At 41.0% G+C, this 12,195-nt stretch overlaps 1 protein-coding gene across 9 annotated transcripts in view; it reads right to left on the bottom strand.

Annotated features, from left to right (window-relative positions):
* Positions 1-12,195, bottom strand: part of LOC122559589 (voltage-dependent calcium channel subunit alpha-2/delta-4-like) — a 549,452-nt gene that overhangs the window by 359,118 nt on the left and 178,139 nt on the right. For all 9 annotated transcript variants that reach the window (XR_015760448.1, XM_087997322.1, XM_087997321.1 and 6 more), the window contains one exon: positions 7,258-7,344. Coding sequence is in view for 8 of the 9 variants with exons in the window: in XM_087997322.1 (XP_087853448.1) it covers positions 7,258-7,344 (87 nt within the window). In the remaining variant the exon portion in view is untranslated. The remainder of the gene's footprint in view (positions 1-7,257; positions 7,345-12,195) is intronic.

The raw sequence follows: 12,195 nt of genomic DNA, 5'->3' as shown, positions 1-12,195 counted from the left end.
CATTTAAACCTGTGCCTTTAATTTAATTTCAGCTTTTGAAGATTGAATATGACTCTGAACCAAAGACAGGAATAGGAATCAGTACCTTTGAATGATTATGCCATAATATTACCTGAAGCATTGCTTTTTGGAAAAATTACTGACAAAGTGATAATAGACAAGTGAGTTTAATGTTTTAGAAAATATGGGTTACCCAAAGAAATACAGTCAGATAGCAATCAAATTTTATGTTGCATATATTCAAGGAAATGTTGACCAACTTAGAAAGAAAACAAATTACATTTTCTGCTTATCATCCAAGTTCCAGAAGTAAATGTCCTACTTTGAGGACTATGGCTAGAGATTATTCTTAAGAATGTGTTAATGATTGGGATAAAGGAATTCCTTTGTCACTTTTAAGGATACTCCAAATGAATCTACAAGATTTAATCCTTTTAAATGAACATATTGAAGTGAGGTGAGAATTTTAATTAGTTGTTTACTTAATTTAAAAAATTGATGAAAGCTTCCAGTCGATTCTTCAAATCCGAAGAAATTGAGCAAAACATTCAAGTTGGCCAAAAAGCATTTGCAGACTTCTTGACAATGAATGACAACTAGATCAAAGATGAAGGCCAAAGTTCAAAATTTTGTTGTTGGAGACAAGATGTCAGTGTCTCCAGAGATTCATTACAAGTAGGTTTACATAAAATCAAAAAGAAACTCAATGATGTAAATCAATGATTTGGTTGCTTTTAGCCAAACTCAATGACTGTAAACATATTCCCATTAACACCCTGGGATCTGTAGTCACCTGCTTTCAGAAAAATGCTATTTAGGTCACTGTTCCAGAGGGGCTCTTCTACCTTGTTCCTTTTAAATAAAACCCTTCACAGGAATAACCAACAACACTTGCCTCTATTTGAAATCCAAATTCTGAAAATAATATATATCCAAGCTAGTGAAATCTTCTTTGCTGATTAGCATAAGTTTGCTTGGTATTTTTGCTAAGAAACCTAAATTCTTGGCAACTTTGTCTTTCCATTGATGCTAAGGATATGAAATACCTTATGTGAAAGTTACTGTGCCTTTTTATTTGGTAGGTATAAGATGTCAACTACTATAAAGCAATGTGCAGAGGGTACAGGCCTAGCAATAAACATTTCAGTCCTGCAGGTCAGTTTGTTGTTTTTCTATGACAAAATTGGTGGCTGCAAATCCAATAAGCTCTTTGTTAAGTGACAGGTTGGTTGTCACTATATATTTCAGGTGGCAGAATTGCTGACTACTTCCAGTGCTGTTTTGATGAATCAGATCACAGACAGGGAAATAATACCCTGTCCAATAATAGACTTTCCTTGGCGGTAATAGTGAAGGAGAATGTTAATACCATGGAACTTAAATTCCATGAGCCAACATCATCAGTAAAAAAAGATTGTCTAATCGGGATTGCATGATTTACGATACTAATGTACCAAAATATTTCACATTAAACCAATGAACATTATTCCTTTTTAATTTTGGTTCATAGAGTCATAGAGATGTACAGCACAGAAACAGATCCTTCGGTCCAACCTGTCCATGCCGACCAGATATCCCAACCCAATCTAGTCCCACCTGCCAGCCCCGGCCCATACCCCTCCAAACCCTTCCTACTCATATATCCATCCAAGTGCCTTTTAAATGCTGCAATTGTACCAGCCTCCACCATTTCCTCTGCAGCTCATTCCATACATGTACCACTCTCTGCATTAAAAAGTTGCCCCTTAGGTCTCTTTCCCCTCTCACCCTAAACCTATGCCCTCTAGTTTTGGACTCCCCCACCCCAGGGAAAAGACTTTGTCTATTTATCCTATCCATGCCCCTCATAATTTTGTAAACCTCTATAAGGGCACCCCTCAGCCTCCAGCGCTCCAGGGAAAACAGCCCCAGCCTGTTCAGCCTCTCCCTATAGCTCAAATCCTCCAACCCTGGCAACATCCTTGTAAATCTTTTCTGAACCCTTTCAGTTTCACAACATCATTCTGATAGGAAGGAGACCAGAATTGCACGCAAAATTCCAACAGTGGCCTAACCAATGTCCTGTACAGCCACAACATGACCTCCCAACTCCTATACTCAATACTCTGACCAATAAAGGAAAGCATACCAACCATCTTCTTCATTATCCTATCTACCTGCAACTCCACTTTCAAGGAGCTATGAACCTGCACTCCAAGGTCTCGTGGTTCAGCAACACTTGCTTTCCCAAAATGCAGCACCTCGCATTTATCTGAATTAAACTCCATCTGCCACCTCTCAGCCCATTGGCCCATTTGGTCAAGATCCTGTTGTAATCTGAGGTAACCCACTTCGCTGTCCACTACACCTCCAATTTTGGTGTCACCTGCAAACTTACTAACAGTACCTCTTATGCTCGCATCCAAATCATTTATGTAAATGACAAAAAGTAGAGGACCCAGCACTGATCCTTGTGGCACTCCACTGGTCACAAGCCTCCAGTCTGAAAAACAACCCTCCACCACAACCCTCTACCTTGAGCCAGTTCTGTATCCAAATGGCTAGTTCTCCCTGTATTCTATGAGATCTAACCTTGCTAATCAGTCTCCCATGGGGAATCTTGTCGAACGCCTTCCTGAAGTCCATATAGATCACATCTACTGCTCTGCCCTCATCAATCTGCTTTGTTACTTCTTCAAAAAACTCAATCAAGTTTGTGAGACATGATTTTCCACGCACAAAGCCATGCTGACTATCCCTAATCAGTCCGTGCCTTTCCAAATACATGTACATCCTATCCCTCAGGATTCCGTCCAACAACTTGCCCACCATTGAAGTCAGGCTCACTGGTCTATAGTTCCCTGGCTTGTCTTTACCACCCTTCTTAAACAGTGGCACCACATTTGCCAACCTCCAGTCTTCCGGCACCTCACCTGTGACTATCAATGAAAATGAATATTTTGAATCAGTACTTACTGTGGAAAAGGATATGGAAGATATAGACTGTAGGGAAATAGATGGTGACATTTTGCAAAATGTCCAGATTACAGAAGAGGAAGTGCTGGATGTCTTGAAATGGTTGAAGGTGGATAAATCCCCAGGACCTGATCAGGTGTACCCGAGAACTCTGTGGGAAGCTAGAGAAGTGATTGCTGGGCCTCTTGCTGAGATATTTGTATCATCGTAACATAGTATCAAATTCAAATATCATCTCCTCAGTCACTTTGAATATACAAAGGCAGCATATCTTGGTGGAATTTCAAAACATTCTGCCTCAAAGAATGCTGTGTTAGGTATCCTGGAGTCATTATGGGCAGAAGTAGGAGGCTGAGCAATATGGACCAAGGCGCGATTTGTGGCAGTATTGTGTAGGAGTCTGAAGAAACCTATCTTGATGTCAGGAACATCTCGCTCCATGTTTTACTCTTTTGAGAAGCATTGTGGTGAGTTTCTCATGGGGCAGTAGTGAGCTGCCAATTAACAGGGATTATTTCTTGTTGATTCTTTGTTATGGCTCAGTTTGCTTCATAAATATTCAGTTTTCTGTTTTACCAAACATGCTAAAAAAGCTAGACATTGCAAGATTTTTACATGAAAGTCCAAATGGGTACCTGGCAACTTCAGCTCTCTGCTTCCTGTGAAGGACCTCCATATTGAACACAAGGCAGCAACATCGAAGGACATGCTACATTGGCACTACGAGAGCACCCTGTACCCACAGATATTGGACCTGATTGTATGCCTACCTTTAAGAACACTCAAGGCACAGTGGTTAGCACTGCTGCCTCACAGTGCTAGAGACCCAGGTTCAATTCCCGCCTCAGGCAACTGTCTCTGTGGAGTTTGCACATTCTCTTCGTGTCTGCGTGGGTTTCCTCCAGGTGCTCCTGTTTCCTCCCACAATCCAAAGATGTGCAGGTTAGGTGAATTGGCCATGCTAAATTACCCGTAGTGTTAGGTGAAGGGGTAAATGTAGGGGAATGGGTCTGGGTGGGTTGCTCTTCGGACGGTCGGTGTGGACTTTTTGGGCTAAAGGGCCTGTTTTGACACTGTAAGTAATCTAATTATAATTATAATCCTGATTCACCAATAGGATACTTCTGCATTTCAATACAATGTGTCAGATTGCACCAGCAACTATTATAATAAAGCAAAGAACTGTAGATGCTGGAAATTTGAAACATGAAACAAAGTATTTAAGAAAATTAGTAGGTCTGTCAGCATCTGTGAACAGAAAATGGAGTGAACCTTCTGTTTTTTTTTCAACTATCATTATAATGTTGCTGTGAGGACACTGTGAGCTTGGGGACACTCATGGATTGCACCAGATTGCATCAGGATGGGTGACAGCAAATAAGGAAAATGTTTCAGGCAATAGTGAGAGTGATAGATCATGAGTTTTGGTGGCAGATGGGTACAGTCAATGAGACAGAGTGAGTGTAAGGTTTTGGAGAGAAGATGGAACTTCAGCTGGCAAAGCGGAGAAGACTATTGACCTTCTTACATTGCTGTGCATTTTTCCAGATGCCTGAAACTGCTTTAACCCAGGTGAGAATCTCAGACTGGGCTGGCATGGTCTGATGCCGTGGCCTCCTCTGCAGGTCATGGGACAATGTGTACCACATTGTCCAGCAGGATCTTCACGTCACTGAATTACCCCTATCTGCGATGTGTAGGGCAAATGTCAGGCATCATAGCAGGCAGCTCCAGGCTGACTGCATTTGTCTAGGTGTACAATGGGCTTTAAAAAATGGCACAGGCAAATGGGATGTCAATGAATTCTGGTATATTTGCTGAGTGATGAGTTGTTCCAGGAACAACTGGGTCAGAATTGGATGTGAGACACACCCCAGGGGCATGGTAGGTAGTTAATCATAGAATCATCAATAGAATCCCTACGATGTGGAAACAGGCCATTCATTGAGTCCACACCAACTATCTGAAGAGCATCCCACCCAGACTTAAGCTATCCCTATAACCTTGCATTTCCTATAGCTAATCCACCTAACCTGCACATTCCTGGATGTGATGGGCAATTTAGCATGGTCAGTCCATCTAACCTGCACATCTTTGGACTGTGGCAGGAAACCAGAGAACTCAGGAGGAAACCCATGCCAACATGGGGAGAATGTGCAAACTCCAGACAGACAGTTTCCCGAGGCTGGAATCAAACTTGGATCCCTGGCACTGTGAGGCAGCAGTACTAACCACTGAGCCATCATACCACCATACCACCCTGACCGGGTTCCCTTATTGGGATGACCTTGGTAAAATACAAGAAATCCATTTGCCTGATGGTAGAAATCTCTTCAATAAACTTGATGCAATTAACACTTAGTCAAAAAAAGTGAGATTCAGCTCTAAGATCTCATCAATGATATAAGCATGTCAGTACTATGCAGGGAAGACAATGTGACACTCAGAGAAATGCCCTTAAAAGTTTTCAAATATTATCCCAAAGATGGGCGGCACGGTGGCACAGTGGTTAGCACTGCTGCCTCACAGCGCCTGAGACCAGGTTTCAATTCCCGCCTCAGGCGACTGACTGTGTGGAGTTTGCACATTCTCCACGTGTCTGCGTGGGTTTCCCCCGGGTGCTCCGGTTTCCTCCCACAGTCCAAAGATGTGCAGGTCAGGTGAATTGGCCATGCTAAATTGCCCATAGTGTTAGGTAAGGGGTAAATGTAGGGGCATGGGTGGGTTGCGCTTCGGGGGGTCGGTGTGGACTTGTTGGGCCTAAGGGCCAGTTTCCACGCTGTAATGTAATCTAATTATAAATGACAATGAAAATACACTGAAATATGCAGTGTAATTAGGAAGTTTAGTAAATAAATTCAAAAGCAGAGTTGAATGCCCAATAACAGTGTTCTGAAAACAGGATAGCATTGACAATTCTGTGAGTTATTTAAATTTTTGATGATGGTAGGGATAAGGTTAACTGGCAGCCAATGATACAGGAAGTTCTCCTATAACGGTGTAGCTGCGTTCCATGAAACCTTGTTTAATAGAAAATGGCTTAACAGAAATAATGGGGTCAATGGGAAAAGTGGGGTTAGGGACAGACCAGCAAAAAATATCAGTCTCAATCGCTCAAAAATCACCCAAAAGCCTAACACAAAGTATAACACAGCGTGAATGAAAGTTTAATTCATATTTATTTATGGAACAAAAGCAAATTTAACATATTACATTGAAAAAATATTGTTAATGCAGGGACAGAGGGTCATCATCATCACCAGCTTCAGGTGCAGTTGTGGTTGTGGAAGTGGATGGTTGTGGTTGATTGAATTCTGACTGTTTCTTGGGGGTTGGTTTAGATTGTGTGACATGCAGATACAAGAACAAATTAGAAAGGCAAATGGTATATATCAGGGCAATGCAGTCCTGCAGGAATTAAACAGGACTCATACAAGAATTATACAAGAATATTCTTGTTTCAGACGGAGAGCAATGAGCATTCATAAGTTTAATTTTTATGATGAAGCTGCTCAATGTACCTCTCATGCACTGACAGCAGCTGACATCGGAGCATGCGTAGAACAAATGCGTGCGGAATGATCGCCGGTGGAGTTGTGCTATTGTGAACAGTGGTAAGCGTTCCCAAAAGTACCATTCCCTAACTCTTCAGCAATGTTATAGCCAAATCGTGCTGAGGAAACACGCTTTATACAAGTATCACCTGTATTCGATTTAACATTTTTATGTTCCTATAATACTCAATGGATAATATTATTTAAATTGAAGAACAACTTTTTAACATCTAAAGCACTTTACAAAAGTATAAGGAGGCTAGAATTTGACACAGAGTCAAACGGAGATAAAAAAAATTTAAGGAGGGAGTTCATGGCAAAGGGTCGAGATATCTGAAGGCAGAACTACCAATGGTGGGGGGAAGACAGTGTGGGCTGCAGAAGATCTCCAAGTTAGAAGAGTGCAGAGTTCATGGAGGACTATTACACTGGATGAGATAACAGAGTTTGGAAGGGCAAACATCACTGACACACTCAAACATGAGAATAAGAATTTAAATTTGAAGTATTGATGGAATAGAGATAAAAAAAACAGGTATGTGCTGTGAGAGTAAGGCAAATCATAGATTAGAATACAAGGAGCAGAGTTGTTGAGTTTTGAATACAGGAGCCAAGTAGAGAGAAAATTAGAATAAAAATCTCTGAAGGTAACAAATGCTTGGATATAAGGTTTCATCAATAGAGACCTGAAGCAAGGGCAAAGACACTGCTGCAGAGGTGGAAGGAAAATAAAAACAAAATTACTCACAACTTCATCTGTGTCTTCCCACTCCACCTCTGAAATATCCACACTGTTGTAATTTGGTTTTGGCTTTATTTTTTTTCCATCTTTGTACTAGAATTAATAAGAATGAATTATAATACATCCAGAGGCACATTTATAGTAGAACAGACAAATTTATGGAAGAAACATGGCACAATGTATTGAACTCAAATGTATTTTGCCACAGTACTACACAATTGTCCTCTAACAATTCCATTTCATACTAAGTTCTCGCCATTTGGTATCTGGATGGAGAAAGGAAGAGTTAAGCAAAGATTCCCCAACAGGAACAAGCGAAAATGACTAAAGCCAGTTTTGTAAATTTCCTAATGGTAGATTACAGAACAATACTGATAAGGACTTGAGCCTTTCTGTTAGCATCTATTTTGGGATATAAGTAGCCTTATACTCCAAAATAGCCCTTACTCTGCTAGTGCACATTTATGGTAGTGAAATGCACTGCACATGATCATCAGAAGGATGCAAAGTAAGCATGTCATGATGTCAGTATGCAAATGTTGATGTGACTCTTGTAACAATCCCACTTGATGACAAGTCAGATCTGAGAGTGAAACCTAGCTTGATTGATCATAATTTTAATTTTTGTGGATGGTTACTATGGTAGTTCATCACTTAAAACATCTACGCAAAGCTAAAGTTTTTATTTAAAATGAGCCCAAGTTATTGTATAAAAGAAAAAGAAATGATACATAAGACAGTTTAGAAGGATCTTAACATAAAATGAAACAAAGTCAATTTGTTTCTCAGTTATATCCTTTATAGCTGCTCAATGCCAGTAAAGTGGTTTTCCAATCTTAACTCTTCATTTCTTATTGAACTGTCTTTTTCTAAGGCTGACACCCTTCTTTCCAATTTTGCTTACCTAAGCCTCTTAATTTCTGACGGTTTGAAAACTCATATAAATGTGGAGACTTTAAAAACTAAACACTTCTGCTAAGGAAAAACTTCTCTCTTGAATTGAATTTTAAAAAAAACAATGCCCTCTGATCTGTTTTCTCTATATGTTGAGTCAGTTCAATTTTATAAATATTTTGTCATTTAATTCACAGGTATCCTGCTAGGTACTTGACTTAAATCATGTCTTATTTAGGAATCATGTCTTTGTTCCCTGTTCCAAATGACTTTCTGACATCTTTTAAACAAAGCTAGCTTCATAGAACTGAAACCCCAATTCTAGTTTTACCTTTACTTCAAAATCCAAATCCCAAATTTTAACAGTAACTCATACTTCCCTAGGACACTCCAAAAAGCCATTTTTAATGACAAACACCTAGCTACTACACTCTTACACTACAACTGAAAAAGCATAAATCAGCAGGACATTTGTGGTATTTTCAGTCATTTTTGTAGCTGTTTCATGTTGTAAAAACCTACAGTACATAGTGTAACAGGTGCTGAAGCAGTTTTATTTTGGCAATGTAAAGACTTTTGCACAAACCATTTGTATCCTGACATGGATGCACAAATTGTATTTCCTCTTGCAATATAGAATTATGGAGAACAATTAGACATCACACAAACCACAGCAAGTTGCTAGAAGAGTGAGGGGGAAAGCAGGAGGGCATCCACAAAGTGTGTTAAGAAGAATGGGAAGAATTTAATGCCACACCAATTGGCAGTGTTGTGGGGAAAAACACCAGTCTCGGAGTCAGAATTGGGGTTCAATGACAGAGTTTATTGCACAAGCAAATACCGGAGCTCCGGGGAGAGAAAGACACCAACAGCACAGTGGTCAGCTGTGAGTCTTCTCGTGACCCGGAGCACATGTCAAGAAGCTTTTATACATCTTGTGATACAATAGGTCAGCGATGAGATGATTGTCTCTGTAACATGGTTTGTTTATGGCAACCATTGCAGAATCGTTGATAGTTTCGATAAGTTCTTTGACAGTTCCAGCGTAGCCTTTGTTAATTTCCATGTGGTCATTATTAGTTTCAGTGTAGACATTATCAGTTTCAATGTCTGCGCAGAAGTTCATTGCTGTAGTAATGGGTGCTAATCGCTCTTCCTGAGAAGGATGATTACTGCAGCCCTGGCTATTAGCATTTCGTATTGAGTCTGTATCAAGCTGTTAGCATTTCGGCAGGCAGTGTTCGTTACTCATGTGTATTCTCTCCCCCACCCACCTTAAGCTAATCAGCTGGCTTATGAGTACATTGTGCTGGCATTCTGGTGGCCCCAGACAGTGCCTGTAACTGCTCTGCTGTTTTTCTCCATATTATGATCTGGTGGATATCTTATCTGTGAAGTTGGCCAACTGATGGCTGAGCTACCATCTTGTGTGTCTGTGTGCCTAGTGTCACCCACCGCGTGCCATCTCCCTCTTCACTCCCCCCTTTGTGGTCAAGGAGGCGACTTTGGAGATCTCCCGCAGACCATCCAATTTAAATGTCGAGGTAGGTCATTTCTAGGACCTTGCCCTCCCGAAGGGTCTCATGGAATGCCAGTTTTGTTGGGGGATTTTTTGTGGTGACACTCGCTGCTGGTACAGTTCTTGTCAGTAGCAACTTACAGCAGAGCTTTAAACACCCGAGGCCCACACAGAATACCAGCATGAGTGCAATGAGGAGAACTATCCTGTGTGCCAAATAGGGTCCCCAACATTTACCTATCAACCAATTTAGCCAGCAGTCTGTAATTGTGGTTCCCTGTCAAAAACTGTCTAGCCGGTCTTGGATATTCTTGATGGCTTCTGTAATATTATAAGAAGCATCAATAACATGGGCAATACAATTGTCACCAATAATTGTACAAACCTCCCCTTTGCTGTGATAATCCACCTTGCTGTGTGTAGAATCTGAGTTCAGCCAGCTCTTTGTTAATTGCTTCCAGAACTTTTGAGGTACTATTGCCTAGGATAGTCAGGCCACATACAAGATAATTTTGGTTTTTAGTGCACCCAAAGATAGAGATCCCAGAAATCCATATCCCAGTGATGACCCCAAAGTGGTGGGGGCTTACCAGTCAGCACGGAACTCCTGACTGATGGAGTCGGTCACTATCCTTCTCCGAATATGTCCCCCAAAGGGGCATGGTACAGTAAGGGGTGCAATTGTCCCTCTGCGAACAGATTTGGGAAGTCTGGGGTATCTGTTGCATAAGTCCCCTTAAATAGGAAAACAAATCCCATCGCCGCTCGGTAACAGATATTGTCCTATCTACCCATGTCACCCCCGACTCCCTGCGTCTAAAATTCCCTTAGCTGGGTTTTCTCCCATATCCCTGACTATTACCATGGACCAACTTGGAGGTAAAAGAACTGTCTCCCACTTTGCCCTTCTCATTTTGGAAACGGCCCTCAGTTTCCCTGTGTTTTGCATCTCTACTGGGGTATGTTTAGTGTGTTCATTACTATGGACTTACTAACCCTAATGGCCAAAACAGCACCTTGGCAACCTGGTGACTACAGGCTCTTCTGTAGTTGAATAGTACCCTACGGGCCTTCTCCTGTTACCGTGGTCATGGGTGACCACTGCAGAGTAAACTCCTGCCTTGTTATTACAGTGGATGTGAAACTCCTTGCTGGGATCTGGCAGCCCTAGCCCGGGGTCCGATATGAGCCGATTTGTGAGATGACTATATGCCTCCTCCTGTTCTGGCCCCCAGGTTACAGGTTCCAAGGAAGGCTTGCTTCCTTTAATTAATCTCTGGACTGGTTCAGCCAATTTTGCGAACTCGGGTATAAAGTTCCGACTGTAGTTGAATAGCACTGTAACCTTTCTGACTCCCTTGACAGTGGCAGGTAGTGACATCTGTTGGATTGCCTTCTTGCAGTTGTTTGGTATTTCTTTAAGTCTCTGGGATATGAGGTGTCCCAGGTATAAGACTTGTGCTTTGCCAAGCTGTGCCTTTGTGGGGCTGACTTTTAATCCTGTGGTTGCCATTTCCTGTAATACTGAACATAAAGCTTCCTGGTGTCCTGACTCAGACTCTGAGGCAATTACTACGAAGACATGACGTCTTCATTCTCCATAATCCACTATGCCAGCTGTACTGAGCCAGCATGGAAAATGGAAAGGTACGTACTGGTGTCTGGGATAACCTTGCTGATGACATAGCTAATGGCTCAAATGTATAAATCATATCTTTTTTTTCCATTTATTCATGGGATGTGATTACTGCTGGTAAGTTCAGCACATCTGCTCAGTCATTGCATTCATTGCAAAGTCTATAAGCAAATAGCAATGCCTATACAGACCTGTGTACATCTTGCAGACAAAGACAACAAGCAACAAAAGCATCAAAAACCATTCTAACATAGAAAAATCTTAAGAAGGAGCGCTGGACAATTTGAGAACACACTGACATGTCACAGTCTTATGGTCTGGTTAATTTTGCAAGTGACAGCTCTGGTGCAAAATATAGAAATAGCTTGAAGAGGAATGTTCCAAATGTTCTTCATACAGTTCATTGTTCTAAGTAAATGATCTTATTGGTAACTAATCACAAATTCAGTAACTGTTACTTATACATAAACCTATTCATTTTACACTAAATAGAGTTGTTATTTAAGAAAAGGGAATGTCATAATAATGCATTGTTAATTTGTTAAAATAATCACTTAAATATATGCCCAAGCAGATATTATGTCATCCAGTAAGTGATGCAATATCACGCTCCTTTCCTGTTGTACTGTCAATTATCATGTGCAAGCTGAAACAACAGAAGTCTCCATTAAAACTCTACATCCAACCTTTATTCTTCTCCTTCAGCTTTTTTTTTAATCTAGGAAAAGATGATACAGCAAAACCAATACAGATCAGCGAGCCCAGGGGTGATAGCTGAACAAGACTTGGGTCAGTAAGGACACGGGCAAGAGTTTTGGATGAGCTCAAATTTAGAGACCACAGAATGGAGGGATGGTCAGATGGTATTGGAATAGTCAAGTTTAGGGATAACAAA

The sequence above is a fragment of the Chiloscyllium plagiosum genome, unplaced genomic scaffold (assembly GCF_037043375.1).
Source record: "Chiloscyllium plagiosum isolate Xiang-an unplaced genomic scaffold, Cpla_swu_hap1 HiC_scaffold_19, whole genome shotgun sequence".
Lineage (NCBI taxonomy): Eukaryota > Metazoa > Chordata > Chondrichthyes > Orectolobiformes > Hemiscylliidae > Chiloscyllium > Chiloscyllium plagiosum.
The sequence above is the reverse complement of the archived record's forward strand: the minus strand, read 5'-3'. Positions and strand labels throughout refer to the sequence as shown.